This window comes from Bombus bifarius, unplaced genomic scaffold, assembly GCF_011952205.1.
Source record: "Bombus bifarius isolate JDL3187 unplaced genomic scaffold, Bbif_JDL3187 scf7180000008033, whole genome shotgun sequence".
NCBI lineage: Eukaryota > Metazoa > Arthropoda > Insecta > Hymenoptera > Apidae > Bombus > Bombus bifarius.
This window is the reverse complement of record NW_022884404.1, coordinates 392,409-410,659: the sequence shown is the minus strand read 5'-3', so window position 1 is coordinate 410,659 and position 18,251 is coordinate 392,409. Positions and strand designations below refer to the sequence as shown.

General features: G+C 31.5%; 4 protein-coding genes and 1 long non-coding RNA gene across 7 annotated transcripts; 2 read left to right on the top strand and 3 right to left on the bottom strand.

Annotated features, from left to right (window-relative positions):
- Positions 1-75: 75 nt before the first annotated feature.
- LOC117207494 (histone-lysine N-methyltransferase, H3 lysine-79 specific) lies at positions 76-6,262 on the bottom strand. The gene is made up of 11 exons (XM_033447795.1): positions 6,171-6,262; positions 5,739-5,808; positions 4,761-5,040; positions 3,202-3,379; positions 2,682-2,908; positions 2,238-2,524; positions 1,306-2,130; positions 868-975; positions 672-773; positions 273-579; positions 76-191 (listed from the first exon to the last, which is right to left on the bottom strand). Exons 1-11 carry the CDS (start codon positions 6,226-6,228, stop codon positions 117-119), a joined length of 2,517 nt encoding a protein of 838 aa, XP_033303686.1. The 5' UTR covers positions 6,229-6,262; the 3' UTR covers positions 76-116.
- Positions 6,263-7,727: 1,465 nt separating this feature from the next.
- On the top strand, positions 7,728-8,733 carry LOC117207512 (nuclear envelope phosphatase-regulatory subunit 1). Its single transcript, XM_033447812.1, has 4 exons — positions 7,728-7,895; positions 8,039-8,110; positions 8,252-8,386; positions 8,468-8,733. The coding sequence occupies exons 1-4, from the start codon at positions 7,868-7,870 to the stop codon at positions 8,620-8,622; spliced, it is 390 nt and encodes a 129-aa protein (XP_033303703.1). The 5' UTR covers positions 7,728-7,867; the 3' UTR covers positions 8,623-8,733.
- A 1,135-nt stretch (positions 8,734-9,868) lies between these two features.
- Positions 9,869-13,429, bottom strand: LOC117207504 (regulation of nuclear pre-mRNA domain-containing protein 1B). 3 transcript variants are annotated; one of them, XM_033447804.1, is made up of 5 exons: positions 13,133-13,429; positions 12,142-12,446; positions 11,932-12,066; positions 11,179-11,454; positions 9,869-11,023 (listed from the first exon to the last, which is right to left on the bottom strand). In XM_033447804.1, exons 1-5 carry the CDS (start codon positions 13,281-13,283, stop codon positions 10,874-10,876), a joined length of 1,017 nt encoding a protein of 338 aa, XP_033303695.1. In that variant the 5' UTR covers positions 13,284-13,429; the 3' UTR covers positions 9,869-10,873. The 3 variants fall into 3 exon arrangements, with proteins under 3 accessions (XP_033303695.1, XP_033303696.1, XP_033303697.1); XM_033447805.1 differs by having other exon boundaries at positions 12,148-12,446; XM_033447806.1 differs by having other exon boundaries at positions 13,117-13,253.
- A 398-nt stretch (positions 13,430-13,827) lies between these two features.
- On the top strand, positions 13,828-16,835 carry LOC117207505 (UPF0472 protein C16orf72 homolog). Its single transcript, XM_033447807.1, has 5 exons — positions 13,828-14,436; positions 14,704-14,775; positions 15,652-15,823; positions 16,054-16,199; positions 16,381-16,835. The coding sequence occupies exons 1-5, from the start codon at positions 14,244-14,246 to the stop codon at positions 16,521-16,523; spliced, it is 726 nt and encodes a 241-aa protein (XP_033303698.1). The 5' UTR covers positions 13,828-14,243; the 3' UTR covers positions 16,524-16,835.
- Positions 15,984-16,391, bottom strand: LOC117207506. Its single transcript, XR_004487531.1, has 2 exons — positions 16,250-16,391; positions 15,984-16,160 (listed from the first exon to the last, which is right to left on the bottom strand). It is a non-coding gene; the product is annotated as an uncharacterized LOC117207506 (long non-coding RNA).
- Positions 16,836-18,251: the final 1,416 nt, after the last annotated feature.

Below are 18,251 nucleotides of genomic sequence, written 5' to 3'. Positions count from 1 at the left end.
CGATACGTAAATCATTATTCCTTCCTTATTTTATGCTGTCTGTACAAATTCGTTTTCTACAAATATAAAACGAAAGAAACGAAAATGTGAACAAAAACGCGATTGTTTGGTTTTTGTTAAAAGATCTCTGATGCAACGGGAGAGATTAGGCATCTCTCGGAATCCCATTCGATCTGTTTCATTAAAAGACCCTGCAAGATAGATTTACATATATCAATTTGTGGAACACTAATATACTTAAAAGCGTCTCTATATCGTTATACGACACGTACGTTTTTCAAAGTAGATAATTTAGATAGAATTTCTTGTCCGCACCAAATATTAGAATTGTCATTTCGTGATCCTTTATTGTCAGTATTATTAATATGAACATTGTTCAATCGAGTTTTATCACTTTGCTCGTTCCTATTCTCTTCGATAGTGATTCTCCCATTCTTGTCAGTTCTCAATGGTATGATAGAGTTCAAACTATCCATCGAGAGATCTGCGTCATAGTTGTCAACTTTTAATTTTGATCTATTTAATGTTCGAATTTTCGATTTAATATTCATAAACTTTCTTCTGTCAGGAGATGGCGATCTATCAAAAAACACAGTTGATTATCTGTTATAATATTTCTAATATAATATTTTTAATGCACGAATCGAAATATTAATAAGAATTACGTGTACCTAGAACGTTCATCGCTGGATTCAACTTGACGTCTCCTCAATCGCAATCGTCGTTGATAATGAGGATCTTTTTCGCTTTGCGTGCGATATCGAGTTCCAGGTCTAAGAAATTAACGATATTTAAACATCTTTCGTACTGCGATGAGATAAACTTTAATTAAATATTAATCTATGTTTAAACATTATTAAAAATTACCTATTAGCATTCCACTGTGGTCTAGATTCGATAGCTCTTCTAGGTTGAGGTTTCGACCGACGAAAAGTTTTTACGATAATGTCTTCCGCCAATCCAACGTTAGCAGACCTTTTAAATTAACGAAACATTGCGCATAACATTCAATACCATGCAAATGTTAGTTAGAAAATAAAATATTTGCATATTTATAAACACCCAAATATAGCGAAAGCAAGCATAACTTGTGTAATAATAAATAATGTATATACATGCAAATAAATATACAAAAAAGATAGTAATATAAAATAAAAATAATTGTGTAATAAAGTGTGTAAAAAATAGAATTTCGAGAAACGAAATGAAATCATAATTACCGCTTCTATTTGCAAGACAGAAGAATAATATCCTCTACGACTCTTCAAGTTTTGAAGTGATTCAATGCATCATATTACGACTCACTTTTCAATGTCCCTCTTAATAGCATTCGTTGCATCCTTGCGGTCCTTCATAGAAGTATCCTTAGTGGTCAAGTCCTGCACTTTCTCCGGAAAATCCTGAACATTTTTCTCTATATCTGTTTGCGTACCGAAATCTCGGCCATTTATAGCTCTGTACTTGCTTGGCGTGAGTAATCTATTCTCTACGATCATCGATGATATCCTGGAGGAATTTGGGGTAAAGTTCGAACTGCCTATATTCTGTATGAAGGTATTCAAGCCTACAGATAAATTACTGTTCGAATTATTTTCTAATCTTCTTGGTGTTGGAGTCAACACCAAGTTGACCAATTGTAGATTTGCCTTGCTGAGTAGTTCCGAATCTTCGAGTCGACCACTTAGTACAATGGCTACGTCTTTGCTAACAGGAACTTGGACTGGTTTTATGTCATCCATATTTTGTTCTGATTTGTTCATCGTATTATTGTCATCGGTATTGTCATTGTGTGTTTTGTTACTATTGTTATCAACATTACTATATTCTCCTGTATTTGATGTTTCTTTCTCGACTGTTTTGTTTTCAACATCGTCATTATTAGAAGGTAGATTCTGTTGACTTCCTGCACTCGCGCAATTTTGACCGACCTGGTTTTCATTCGAAATATTGGATTCACAGTTTTTAAGAGATGCAATGGGATTCTCTTCGCTATTTTTTTCGCACTTTCGCCGAAATTTCTTTTGTTCCTTTGCTAAACGCTCTGCTGCTTCTAACACTTCACGCATCGCCTCGGCTTGTCTTAATTTAGCCGCTTCTCGGTCTTTTAATTTTCTTTGTTCTTCCTCAAATCTAGGATAAAGATGATTTCGTATAGACTTATTGAACTAATTATACGTGTGTTTACTTGGTAGAGACACGTATAATCCGTTGTAAAAATAAACTCAATATATTTATACCTTTCCTTCTCTTTTTCCCTTTCTCGTTTGATTCGTTCTTCCTCTAATCGTTCCTCCCTCAGACGTCGCTCCTTCTCTTCTTTCCTTTGTCGATCCTTTTCTTCAAGTTGTTTTTTAATCGCGCTCTGAAGTTCTAGAGCTTTTTGTCTTCTTACTTCTCGTTCTTGAAGAATTTGTGCATCAACAGGAATATTTTGACCACGAAGATAAGTCTTGTTATCGGATCCGATCGAGCCCACCGTTGAGCTGTCTGAACTACTCGCACTCTCGTGATTAATAACCAAAACCTTGATAAATATTAATATAAAGTTACAAATTCTGATCATAGAAGATAATAGTTAACATGATATATATCAATAGAAGATACGATATTTGTTCTATTGATTTAAATTAGTATTAAATAGTTATCGAAATCGAGTTACAAGGTATTTCTGATAGTCATACTTGGCTCGAATGTCCCAATCTTGACAACCAAGACGGTGGTGGTGGATCTCCTCGTGTAGTCTCCTGACCCCAGACACTGCCCCATCTTGGCCTGTTAAGTTCGCCTATTCTACCATCAGATAATCTCCTCGATGGTGGTAATGAATTTTCAGGTGTTGTGTGATAAGGATTCTGCCACGTCTTTTCGGTCATGTCCGCTCCTAGTGGTTTGCAACTGGGCAACAGCGCTAGAGAATCAAACAGGAAATTACCTGTTATTTAAAAGCAAATATTTTATCGGCAAATGCGAATGCTTCTTTTTTAAAAAATCGAACATAACACTTCCACATACATATGTAAGAAACTGTAATAACTAATAATAAAAAATAAATAGCTTAAGGTAAGAACAAGATGATTCCAAAAATCGAATTCCTAGAAGACATACTCTAGCGTGTCATGAACTTATGCAATACGATCTGGTACTTACTGTATGATACAATATGTTAAGCTTCTTACTCCAAAATCTACCATACGAACTTACTTCCTTTCGCTGACACGGGTACGTCTACAGAGTCGCTGGCATAACCGGAAGTTTCCCCTTCGCGTTCTTCACCTTGCGAGCCGTAATGATTGTTTTTTGAATTCTCGTAACGATCGTAAAGTCGACGTTTCTCGGAATGGTAGTGTAAGCCTTCTGTAGCGAAGTCTCGTTGTTGGCCCTAAAATACGAAGCAATGAATTTGTTCTATAAAGGTAAAGATAAAATGGTTCGCGTGACGAGAGAGCAATTCCCTACTTTTTCATCAATCTGAATATCGTGTTCCCTTTAACGCGCATATACGTATACATATACTCATAGTTGGATATGATTACTGTACCAGTACGAGACAGGGACGACAAACGGTGATAGGGTTCTGTATCGACTTTTGAGATTTGTAGGGCCTGTTTGCTATCTTGACATAGGTTTAAGCTTAAGTGAATACGATTGCTTTGCCTTTATCGCGTTTCGTTATTTTAACGAGAACAGTTTTTATAAATGCTTTGCAGGAAAAGAATTATTTTCTATTTTAAAAGTACAGCTATATTTCCTTAAGTACTCATGTTATTTATTACGTTATTGATTGCGTTGAAGATATTTAAATTGATTTTATATAAGTATCTGTGCAAAGGCAAATCAATTTTTTAAATACTGCTATATTGTTATTTTATATGAATTTTGAAAATATGTAACTATCTTAAATTGTATATACATATAATTCGTTATGTAGCATTGTAATTTTCTTCTAGCTGAAACTACAATAATATACATCAAATATATGTAATTGCTTCAACTTTACACATACAGTGACTTCCAAAAGTGTCGCAACACCTTTTAGACTGAATTTGGTCGTTTGGTCCAGTTTTAAAAAAGTTACTCAGTCTTAAATAGTGTTGCACCAGGTTTGGTAGTTATTGCATGTCCTATGTACATTCGATATGAAAATTGGAGTATGTACGAAGTATGTAATTTTGGTAAGAAACTTGGTCATATACGGGCAAGGAGTAGTCAAGAGGTGAGTGAACTTTGCTTGGAAGATAAGAATCGATTTGCCAGACTGCCTTACTTTTGCTTTCCCCTCACGAGTAACACACAATCACGTATAACTTTCAACACAGTCTCGAAGCGGCAATTAAAAACACGTGCTCATTTGTTATTCCGTTATCGTATAGAACGGCATTTAGAACAAATTTTACGTAATGAATATTCAAAAATAATCAATTATACACAATACGTAAGCGCGCATATGTAGCGTAAAAAGTAGGACAATGTTACGAATATTCAAGCATAAAAAGAAATTACGGTCATCTTAAATTCTGCATCTACATATTTTGTTGTTCGCTTACCTTCCCTATATATTTATATATTTATCGTTTTACAATATCTTTTATTTAATAAAAATCATATGTCTAATAAATAATGTATACCGTTACAATTTGTAATTTATAATTTATAATCGTTATTCCTGGTCAAAATCATTGAAAGTATTCGAATATTTTTGTGAGCCCCTGTATGTTGATATGTGTTTCAGTCTCTATGTTAAGCGTATTGCACGGACGAACCTGACAATGATATTGTTGCTGATCCTTGTTATAAATCGGTGGCAAGCTCGGACTTCTGTGTCTAATCTGCGAAACTTCCGACTGCTCGTGCAGATTTATCAAGCTACCACCATTGCAATCCAGACATTTTACGCTCGTGCCGCCGTTTCCGGAACTCTCTGTCACCAGACTCTTCAGGCTGACGGTACTTCCGTAATGTCCAGCAGCACGAAAAGGTTTCGAGGGCGATTGCTTGTCTTTCGTTACCGTCAAGGACATTCTTGCGCCATTCGGATAGGTGCTGCGTTACACGTTTTATTAATACATCGTACAATAGTAATAGAAACACCTTGATTTACAATCGGATCGATGCGAGCCTGTCTGGCTAACATTGAACACGTTTATTTAATATCGCTAATTTAATGAATTAGGTACGAGTACCTTGACCTTATTCGATTGTTGATGAGTTTTTGAATAATTTAACAAAATTCTGAAGCTTTTATATAGAATTTAAGTTCATAATGCTTACTATATTAACGTATTAACCTAGAAAGACGAGTTAACTCGTCACTCGGATTGCCAATCTCTTGGATACAATAATATCTTTATTTAAACTTTCAATGTTGCAAAAACCAGAAATCCAGCTGAAACTGATTTAGCTTTGGTAACATCTAATTGTATAATTATGAAAGTTTCTGGTTACAGGATAATCCGTTTAACTAATGAAATATCCTTGATCTACTCCTCCAGTGTCTAAATATTATTTTAAGCTATATACGAAAACACGAGCAATTGAAAAATAATTATACGTAATGTCTATTTGATTACTTAAACATCATCTTCTTAATAGTTTCTTACACGACTTACTCTGTACTTAGAATAAATTCAATTAAAAAATATATTTATTAAATAGCCTTGGTGTTTTTGAATGAAAATTTTAAAACAACAAAATTTATCGTGACTTTTCCATTTATTGTATTTTTGGTATTCGATACTTACCGGATATTGGTGCGGATATTGATGTTATTTTTCAGAAGACCCCAACTTCCGCCAAGACGTGCCATTTCTTCTACAGTATCCGTATAAAGTATTAATTTGCCGCGCAATATTATCATATTTTTATGCTAATATCTCTCTGATATTTAATTCAGTTTGTATATAAATGTACATTATTTTGTATTCTCTACCGGCTACTTGTATTAAGATTTCATATGATTTGATGTAATTTACATTTCCATCTAAATTTACTACGATTCCGATACGGTACACAGCACGCGATATGCTATTTTTGTATCAAATATATTATTGCAACTTCAGTTTTCATATTTTTCAATATCTACGATCATTCCGAGCAAATTTCAAGGATGCTACATTTTTTTTCAAGATTATCGAGTATAGGATCATTCGTATGATTGGAATTTCGAGACCTACCTCTCTCTCTCGCCCATTGGATCCTTTTTTGTTCCACTAATGACGTTCTCCCGATCATTGTTGGCGCGCGACACGTTTCGCGCGAAATGAGATTTGCACGTTCGGTAATGAGGATACGGTCAAATACGTAGGGAAAAAATAAAACAGAACCTACATCAATCAGTCCTTATTTAATGCTAACGCACGGCAGTTTTACCTATTTAGCCGTTTTCGATCTCCGAGCGATGAACCATCCAATGTTTCGGTGCGCGACGACTTCCGGCGCGAATTTGAAACCCTTAGATGTCAAAAGACATTGCCCGAGTTCATCACAGGTCGTGTCAATATTTGAGACTGCGGTAGGCCTGCAAGACTGTACAAGGTTCACCTGACAAGTACACACACGTGTGGCTTATGTTAAATGCGAAAGGAACGCGCGGTCGCGATTCGATCACGCGGTACGTTTCTATGGGAACAATCGTGAATCAACCACGGAACCTCTTGCACTATTGTCAGGGTCGATAATATTGACCAGACAGGCAAGATAAGGGATAATGACCTCCAACCGTCTATTTGACGGTCAGAGATCACATCTTCGACAGTGGCATATGAACGTATGTAGGTACATCGTTGAAGAGATAAAACTGCTATAATGAATAACAACTTAAATAGCTGTACCAATGTAAAGTAAAAGATGCAATGTTTCATAGCTTTCTGCACAACTTACGAATATCAGTGACATTTCAATTTAAAATTCTATGTATCTTATTTGTTATATCAAATTTTCGTAAATGTTATCTTGTATTGAAATAGAAATAAAGATCACACGTATATTTATGTAACGAAGAAGATTTATTTTACATAAGTTTATGTAGAGCAAACAAAATCTCGTCGTTATTAATATAACAAGTACATATTTATTTAGCTAGTCAACCAATTCCATATTTCTAATTTAGTTTCTCTTAGATTGGTGTACTAAATAGGTGTAATTTAAAATTATATAATTTATTTGCAATATATACGTATTGTGCTAATACAGTTTATGTATAGTTTAAATATCATCCACAGATATGCTGTTTTATAAAATTGTAAATAAAATAACATTATTAAGTCTTTCATAAAACCAATATTTATAGGATAAATAAGTAATTTTGTTAACTGTAATTGGAACTTGTTTCATATATGCCGCTTTTAAACGATATTACTATGAAAATACACGTTGCTACCATCTGTTATTAAAACAGTAAATCAACGATTAACAGGATTCTCTAGTGACATCTTGAAACGATAAAGTTATCAACATAAATGCACGTTCGCCCGGGAAATCTTTCTTATGAAAAATGGAACTATATTAGCATGTACATCCTTCCTGTTTGCCACAATCTTCTATTTCTAATTGTTCCCATTTGTTTAATTTGTATAGTCCTAGTTCTTAAACATAAATAAATTCTGAAAAACGTAACATCGCTGTTAAGAATTCTTACTTGAAAAATTATACTTTATTAGTTTTTTATTCAAAAGAAAATATCTAACAATACTAAAGTATTATATCGTATTTGTGAATGTTCGTATAAAAATGTGTATCAAAAATATAATTATATATTTATTTATGTGATAATTCATATTTTCAACGATAGTGGCGTGCATGATGTGATTTTATAATCGGAATTATTTGTAATCCGTTTGTTTTAAATGTATACATATGAAAGAAGTAAAACATGTCTTTAGATCAAACAGTGTGTGAAGGTAAAAATAACAGTTTAGTAATTTAAACGATTAATTTAACGCATTTGGTGAGAAATAGCAGTAATGTCATAATAGCAAATACAAGATCAGTTTTCAGGTTATATTGTGTTTGCTTGTAACTTCTAACTTTTTGTTGTTTTCAGATCTGAAAGCTTTTGAAAGACGACTTACTGAAGTAATTGCTAGTTTACAACCAGCCACTTTGCGTTGGAGAAGTATGATTTTCTATTTATCTGTGTCTGTTATATTTTATAAAACTCTCTTATTAGATGATAATGTAACGTTAATGTTGCTTATTCATTTTGTTACTCGATGTAAATTTATTCTATGTATATTTAATGTATCACTATTTTCAGTGTTGTTAGGTTTCATTTCTGTGTGTACTGCTATTGGTGCATGGCATTGGTTAACAGATCCAAATACACCAGCAGTATCATTTACACAAAGTCTATGTAATCATCCATTTTTTGCAATTGCTAGTATTATTTTAGGTAAGCATGATCAACATGATCTGTGTTGTTTTTGGTAACATATATATAGATATAGAAATGGATATGCTTAATTTGTTTCAGTTATATTATTTATGATGGGAGTCCATAGACGTGTAATTGCACCAAGTATCATAACTCAAAGAGCTAGAAGTGTTCTTAGTAATTTTAATATGAGTTGTGATGATACTGGAAAGCTCATTCTTAAACCAACTCGATCACGACATCATGAAACTTAAAAAATAGAAATGATGTAGATTTTACGTTAGTTTCTGAAGTGTTCATTAATACCTAAATTGCTATGCAGGGTGTCTATAAAAAATATGTGTATACTATATGTATACAACACATTTTTGATACTAGTGTTAGATTTAAGATATTTTCTTGTACTTAGTATTTAAAAGATTCAAGTTAGTATCTTTTATTTTTTTAATTCTATTCATATATTAAAATTGATACACATATGAAAAATGTTGTATTTCATAAAATTATTTTAAGAATAGTAAAAAATGTTTAAATTATGTATATTCCATGTACATTCATTCTAAATACTTTTAAACAATAAACTTAGTAAAAATGATTGCCAACAGATGATACAATAATTTTCATTTGTATTGAAGCAATAACAATTAATAGGTTTACAATGATTTATTTCAAAGCAGTGGTAAATGTAATTTGATATAAATTTTATTCCATGTACGTCATAACTTCCTAAATAATATAAGTTATAAATAATATAGTTCTTAAATACAAGAATATTTGTAATGTTCTTATTTATTGTGTGTATATATATACGTAAACATATGTATATGGCAAGAGATATAAATATTATATATTTATTTGATTGAAAAATGTTCGCAATGTTATGTATCTAAATTAAAAATTATATATATATACAATATTATATATATTATTTATATATATTTTGTGATTTAAAAATTTTTTAAATTTAGATATATAATATTGTGAATATTTTTCAATCAAATAAATATATAATATTTATATTTCTTCCCATATATTTGCAGAGAGTTGATGCATGTTAAAATTTCTGTTTAGCATTTCATTAATATATATGACATGTATGAAGATATAAGTATAAACATAAGGTGTTGTAGTAATTTAAATTCATATATAGATAAATGATACATGTAACATCATAATTGTATATATATAAAATATATATCTATATATATATATATATATATATATAGAAATGTAAAATAAATTTTATTAGTATACTTTAAATAAGTAAAATTCTTTGTTATATTCATTAAATATATATGTAATGTACTATTTTAAATTTTATATGCAGATTAATTTTTATTTTTGTTGGTCATGTGTGTGTTTCTTTTTATAATAACTTTAATTACAATCGAACTATTTTAAGTCATAAACAGTACTATCATACTATAAGTAATGAAACATAGACAATAACATTGAAATATTTACCATAAAGCAAAATTATGACTATTAAATGAAACATACTATTATAACGATCAAAACATTTATTCGTATTAATATTCTGCATATTATTACAATTTTTGCAATGCACAATCACGCGATTTATTTCGTACAATATTACATATACAATATTATATATTTACGCAGATCAGTATTCATTCAAAATCAACTATAGCATTATGTATTTAAGACGCGTTTCTCAGTCCCAGTATTACATTACCTACGATATATATATACAAGGGATAATTACCAAGTATTGTAAGTGTAACATTCTAATTCTAACATTGCTAATAGCAATGTCTGGACAACTAAAAATTTTCTGTATTTGCCAATTTCTAAGTGCATATTTTTAACATATATAATATGTTTCGTTATTTCATAAATATATACTTTTCTTTTTCATTTCTATTGGAAGTTTTCAATGGAACAATTAAATTGAAAACAAAATTTCCAATTTGTATCATTTAGAACTTCAAATAATGGACATGTTTATTCATATTTTTCTTCCGTTTCATTTCTTTATAATATACTCGATTTACCAGTAATATATTTGAAAGTTATTAATTTATTAAATACTTTTTATGAATAAAATATGAAAGCAGGAACGTTGTTAATTTTGGACCAAAAATTTTTGTTTAATTTTTCAAGATATCCTAGTAAAAATTAACTTTCATTTGCGTTTTACTTAAAACCCAAAAAACAAGAAGTAGGTAGTTTACAAATGAAATCTAACATTGAAAATGACTGGCGCTATAGCTTTATAAATTCTGAAATGTTATACAATTACTTGGTTCGTTTGCTTTATTCATATTACTAAAATATTTCGTAAAACGATCCTGTGATATTCATTTATCAGTACCTTTCTTTGTAATTACATGCGAGGATCAATATTTAATGTATTAAATATTGAAGAGTAGAAAGTTATAATATAAGATATATTTCATCACAAAAACCAAGCTAACATAGCATGGTTGCATTTATTTATGCATGGAACTAAAAAATAATTCAACAATCGTGTAAACTCACGTGCTAGTGCATAGAAAACAGATCACCAGCTGAAGGAAGTGGTGCCAATCCGCCCGTAACATCAGGTAATTGTGTCAAATCAGGTAAATTGGAAATGTGTGATTTTACCTCAGATCGGACAGCGCATACTTTTTTAAGTTTTTCTTTATAATCCTGTAACATTATTAAATTTTATATTATATGTATATATATTTAAAATTATATAAAAAGTATTAAAAGTATTAAAAGTATATATATATTTTTTATTTATATATATATTTTTTAAATAGATATTTGTGATTTATTTTCTAAAAAGAGTACAATCGTACTTCTAATGTTGCTTGTGCCTGTTGAAGTAATTGCCTTTGTGCCAAAGTGTAATCTCTGAGCATAGTTAGCAATCTCCTTCTGTCTTCCATTTCTGCTTGGAGTCGTCCGTTATAATCTGCTAACAATGCAGCAGCTTCATTTACTGCAACACTTAATTGATCTGCAGCTGCTCTATCTGCTAAATTCGCAAGAAGCGAAACTTCAGAAACTTCTGGTGGTAAAGAGGCAATACGTTCTCTAACACCAGCATCTGAGGATGCTGTGTTTTCCAAATCCTGAAATAGAGAAGGCATTCTTTAATAATTGCCTTCAATATGTTTATGTATATATACATGTTTAATGTATTTGTCTTATACTATTTACGTGATCATATGAATGGATCATTTAAGAGGGTAAGGTATTCTTTTACATAGAACTACATTTTATTAAATAAGAATATTACTTCTAAAAGACTAAAAAGGCTATATACGTAAATTTTAAATAAATCCAATGTTACTATTTTATATTATTTATGCAATAAATAAATAAAAATTTTTTAGTAACATAAAAAGAAAATGTATTGCGAAGTAAATTAAGAATAAAAAAGATGGTTATGAAATGATTAAAATTTCTATTGGGGATGGAAATATCAAACTGTAAATATGCTTGCCAATATGCCTTATGGATTCAACATATATTTTTCTATATATAAGATAGTTTATTGCTAACGATACATATTCCGAATTTTTGTTGTTTTTATAAATGGTATTAACCATTAAGGCTTTGATGAGTTCCTCTGTTTCCGGTGGGTCTCCAGCAGGAGTACGAGGACTTAGTGTTACATGTAGCTCCTTGGTTCCATCCACTTCAACCTCAGTCTCTGATTTCTTTCTCTCCTTTTTATCTTTCTGCAATGTATGATATACATAACATAATTAGAAATATTATACTTAACATCATCTGAAATCAGTGTTTTATGTTACCTTTACTTTTTCTATGTCATTCTTAAATTTCTTTTTTGGAGGTGGTGTTCCAGGATCTTTTGAGGTATCTGTAAAAGCAGCCTTAAACTCTGCAATTTGTGCCTTATCATAAACTCCTCTCTCTTCCCAAATTTGAAGTAGCCTATTTAATCTCTCCCTTGTCTTTTCATCAAATCCCTTCATATGTTCAAAAGCTTTCGGTAAAACTGTCTCAAATTCTTTTCCAAACTCTGGTCCTTTCTTTTTACTATTTTGAATAACATCATTTGCCAAATACATAAACATCAGCTTACGATTATCCTTCACTGTAAAAATATGTTAATAATAATATTTGATAAAGTATAAATTCATCAATTTTATAAATCAATTATATATAAAAAAAATAAACTAATTTGCATTTTTTCTGTTAAAATTGAAATTGTAACAAAATGTAATATGTGAGAAAAGTTGTAATTATACAGTAAATCAGATTTATTATAACACTTTATTATAAAATAAATTATGACACTTATGAAATAATTAGTTCAAACATATATTATGTAATATAATTACAATGTGACGAGTGAACAATTAACATGTAAAAAGTGGAGAAATATTTTTAAAAATCTCTAAATAATGATGTCATTTATATAAAGTATTAATAACAATTGCATTGTATATGTGAAAGCATATTATGTACTGAATTTTACTTTTACATTGAAAATTATAATATCATGTAAAATGTAACATATTCTGATTGTATTAAATAAATACTAACGATATAAATACAATTTTGCAGTTGACATACTGTTACGAAAAGTATGTTCATAATTACGTAGCGAAAATCTAACTTATAAGTTAACCTAGACATTTTTCGAAGATTATTTCACATGCATTCGATTTGTAATACTTTTTTGCAATAATTCAATAAGAAAATAATATTCGACCACGTGTCTAAAGTTTTAAATATAAAATAAATAGCAAAGATATACTTACGACAAGCGTCACGTACCTTTACACATCTCTTTAAACCAGACTTTCACGATGGTCGGATGATGTTTTCTGTGGTGAATTAACCAAAGAGAAAGTGTTTGAATGCTTTGTTGAGAGGGATTTAAGTCCATTAATCTTTTCACAAGTGCACTTTCTGTAAACCCTGTCATTTTTAAATTAGAACGTTTGTTTTGTCAGCAAAAGATGTATAAAACCGTACGTATCCCAACTCACGAGCCGCACAACTGTACGACTCAACAGCTGAAATACAAACATGAACGGCGTATAAAACGTTGCACTTTACCGCATATTATTTTCGTCATTTCAACAACCAGCGCCACCTTTCCGAGATATTTTCGAACTACATCGCATTGCGTTGTTAATTTCATGATCGATAATTCAAATATTACAGTACAGATAAAATGCTATTCGTATTTTCTGGTAGTCGATGACAGTTATTATCGTATTATGTCCATGTGACAGAATTTTTTACATTATTTTACTTGAAGAAGAAACAATTCATAATATTAGTAAGTATACGCTATCAAAGCAAAGTATATCCTAATTTCATTTTACATATATAAGAGGTATTAAAGGTTTTTTAAATGAGACAAATCAAAAAGTATAGACAAAAGAAATATAAATGCATATATACATATTAAAGAATAAAATTACAAATTCTTTTTTATCGACTGTGCATGGTTTTGGTAAGAATCACGAGTAGAGGGTACTGGATCGCCTTGAATAGAGCGCAGCGGTGATTTCCAGAGACCGCCAGAGATCAGTGCGTCGTCGCAGTCGAGGGGTGAAAAAGGGATTATGTATCGTTGGGTTAGTTTGTTCTTCGAACCTGCCAATTCGTATTTCGTGTTTCGTTGCGCGTGAGACTTGTGCGATCCTCGAGCGAGGCTCATCGTAATGGCCGCGACCTGACTCGGGTGGTGTGCATGCGAGCTACCGTGTTCGCGTTACGTGAAGTAAACGAGCAGAAGAGGAGATAGAGTAAAAAAAATACAAGGAACGAGAAAATACGACGGAGTTTAGGGTTACGCGATTTCTGTGTATATCGTGAGTGCATGTGGGTGGGCGAGGTGGGTTGAGGTCGCAAAAAGTCTGGAGGACGGCAAATCATGAGCGAGGATAGGAACGAAGAGGATCCCCTAATGGATCTCTGGTACAGCAATTGGGAACAACAGTGCGTTGAGGCGCTGGAAACAGAACCGGATTACGAAACGCAACTGCATAACGAAAAGGAACTCTATTCCCAGCAGATGTGGACGAGTTTTCAGACGACAGCGTCGGCCATCGCCCAGCTGTACAAAGGCAAGTTAATTCAACGATAATACCGATCGCCGCTCCTGTCCTCCTTTTTGCTCATCTTCAGAACGAGTTCTATACGATGTTTACGAGTAGCAAAACGTCTTGCTACCTCGCTGTAGTTACCATTTTGCGTGACATCCATTTTGTGCGACGTACGAGAGGATACGCCACTGTTCTCGCTTCTCGTTTGCTTCGATTCCCTTTTTTCGCCGCGTGTTGCATATCGATCTGATCGTGTAACCAGTTCCTTTCGGCTTTGCTCTTTTACAGATCGTACGCAGGGTGTCTCTCTATGGCTACCCTTTCAGACTGCCGCAGGCACCGTCACGTCGTTGTACAAAGGTGCGTGCACTTCCTTGGTCTCTCTTGTCAACAATGTGAGCAAGATAAACCTACAATCTGTCTTTCTTTCTCGTGATCTTTCCTTCTTTCTTTACGATATTATTTTTTTTGTGTCAGCTTTTCTTTTCTCTTTTTTTATCTACAATTTTACTATTCGGTCATCCTTTTGCACGGCCGTCATCCACACACGTACACACATCACATTCATACACTTTGATAATGTGTTTGCATGTACATGTGCGTCAGAAAGCTTTGCACAGCTGACCAATACTGAAGGTCAGCTGTTAATTGACGCAAACTTTCAGGACTATTACGAATATTTATAGAAAACAGAAATACATTCCTATCATTTCCTGAAAATTAGATCATTCTTGCAGATAATTATGAGTCATATAATAAAATAATATCAAATGTTCATCAGTACAAGTTTTACATGTGTTGACTATGATGCTTGTTTTATAGGTAATTATTGATATTTTTGAATTGTTTATTTTGGAATAAATTTAATGGTTCTTTATGTTAAAATTTTGATTTGTTCTATCCTATTGTAATTTAAAGAAAGCTAATATTGGCATTTTTAAATTATTATTTTAATTTCTAATAATTCTTTCAAAATATTAATTGTTTTTATGAACATTAAATTTAAGTTTATGACCATATTACAAAAGATTTTAATTTTATTTCAATTATTCATTGATTATGTCTTTTATTAATAATCTTAATAACGTGGATTTCTATTTATTTCAAATATCTATTTGACTATAACTGTTTACGGATAACAATTTTTCCTTTTTTCTTTAGTTACTTATGCTGATAATCATATAAGTTATATATTTAACAAAGTTTGGTATATAAGTGTAACACACATTTCTACAGATTCAATGGATAGCATACGTCGCTGCAGTGAATTAGGTGTAGAAATGGGACGACAAAAACGTTGTAAAGAAATAATGAATTGGGCTAGGAAAAAGAGACGTATGATTCGTAGAGAAGACCTGTTAGCATATCTTGCTGGAAAACCACCTCCACCTCGATCACATTCGCACAGGTATCATATCAATATCTTTAATAATATTTAATGTACAAATAAATGTGTTTTCTATAGTTTTTGTACAAATAAATTCCAGAAGCTGGGAGAAGCATTAATGTCATGTTACTGTATTTTACTATGCAAAAAATCTTTTAAATGTTTTATTTTATGGGACCAATAACTTTTATAAGGTTTGTCTTATTAATGAAAGTAACACAGATGTAAAATGAGCATTAATAAATTTGCAGAAGTTCACCTAAGCCAAGAATGATGGTATGTAGTTCGCCTTCATCAGGAAGTTCAGCACCAAATATGGTCGTTGCACCAACACCGCTACCTGGTAATGATCCTGATCCTGAATTACATACATTTAGAGAAGCAATTGCATTATCTGGTAAGAATTGTTGCAATATAGTAGTAAATGTAAAAAAAAATTAAGCTTACCATGAATTATTGAAATCATTTTGTGTTAGTTATAATGATGGAAAGATCTTTATGTTGATGTTCAAATTCTGTTCACTGTAATTAATATTGTCTTTAAATAATCAAAATCTCTTTTTAAAAATTGTGTGTAGGTTCACCAATATCTCGGCGCACTGGGAGACAAACCGAATTGTCAGCCTTTATTAGTAGCGAATTCGCTCGACATCATAAACGGCCTGCTTCGCACGATGTGGATATGGGATCTCCCACGCACAAACGCTCGCGTTTCATGTAACGGCGCGCGATGTATAAAGTAGCCTCGCTCCCTTGTTCCCCATTAATTAATCAATTGATAAATTAATTATTAACGGTTCAACTCCCCTACATAGTTCTCGGTTAAACATAATCACTTCAAGAAGATGGCAGTGACTTGCATTGCCATATGAAACACGTTCGTATATCTCGACTGTTATAATATTTGTCAAGTTACATTATTATTTTTTATTAATATCAACTTTAAAGTTTTGGTCCTATTATTAATGATTGGAGCAGTTAATTTAGCTTTAAATAATTAATTTAATTGTGAGGAGCAATTAAGGTATCGAAATTACTGTCATTGTTTGAAGAAATATTAATTTGTTAACTTAAGTTTTTAAAATTACTACAAAAAAAAATGGTTAGAATTTATTTGAAAATTATTTATTTATTTATTTATATACATATATATATATATAATATATATATATAAGTTGTGAAGTAATGAAAACGTGTTACAAAATACCATTCAAAGTGCCCATACGGAGTGAATGTCATTGTTTCTTGTGCAAAAATCTGTATATGTGATTATTAGTTGATCAATTTATAAACCAAGAGTATATACCTTGCCAAACATACTATGAGATATTAAAAGCTGCAACTAACATGCTTTACACATAATTAATGTGTATCTTGAAATTAGCAGCTAATATTTCGTGATATTTTTTAGTCACTTCATAATATACTGTAATTTGTTCGAGTGCGATGTTTGACAAGTGATGAATTGGTGATCTAGTATTTTGTAATTATATTACTGTCCATGATTGTAATTTTATAGGAAAAAAAGGGAACGGGGAGAAAATGACTGTAGATTGTTCTTTCACAATCCAAAGGATCGCTTTTCTGATTATAATATTGTTATGATTATTAAATGATCATAGGTAATTCGTACTTGGACGCTTTTGTGAATAAAATGATCACGTTTTATACGACTTTTGTTGGTGATATAAGGGAAATATGTGATGGGAGAAAGAATAAGAACATAAGTGAAAGCAATGAAAAACAATGTGTTCATGAATTGGTTTCTGTAATTCTGTAATTTTTATTTATCATGTAAAAACAAGGGATCTACATTTTTTGTTGTATGACCTCTATATGATGTAGAGGAATCATAAAAATGTCTTTTGGATAATATATTTAATTGTTTCTGCAATCCGTCTTGTTTGTAATTGTACATCTGCTTTATTTGTTTTGTGTGCGATCCCTTGGAAGCAATCGAAAAGTGTTTACTACCATGTTTTACGCGTCATGACATCCACGCCTAAGTTTTAAATAACATGAGATCGAGTTTAGAAGCAAGGTTCAAGGAAAATGCTGAAAAATGATGTTCACGTCTTATTCTTTCCATATGTGTCGCGGGTGCTCATAATTGTGTAACTAATTGATAAAAGGTTCTCAAATAGACTTTGTGTAGTTATAAATCTTAAGCAAGTTAGGATAAACAATGCTTATATCAAACAGAATCGACAGATAAAATTAGCGGATCGGTGGAAAGGCTCTATAAAAAGTTTCTTCCAATCTTCTTGTATTTGACATCAATGATGGAAGATTATCATAGTATCGAAGTTGATTTTTATTTTTTTGTGTATTTGTTACAAGCAAAGGGTTGAGCAGTGTGTAGTGAAGATGTGTTTCATGGAAAGTCAGTATGAAAACCGTGCAATGTAAAGGTATCTACTTTTCCACAATTTCTAGTATGGATTTAATC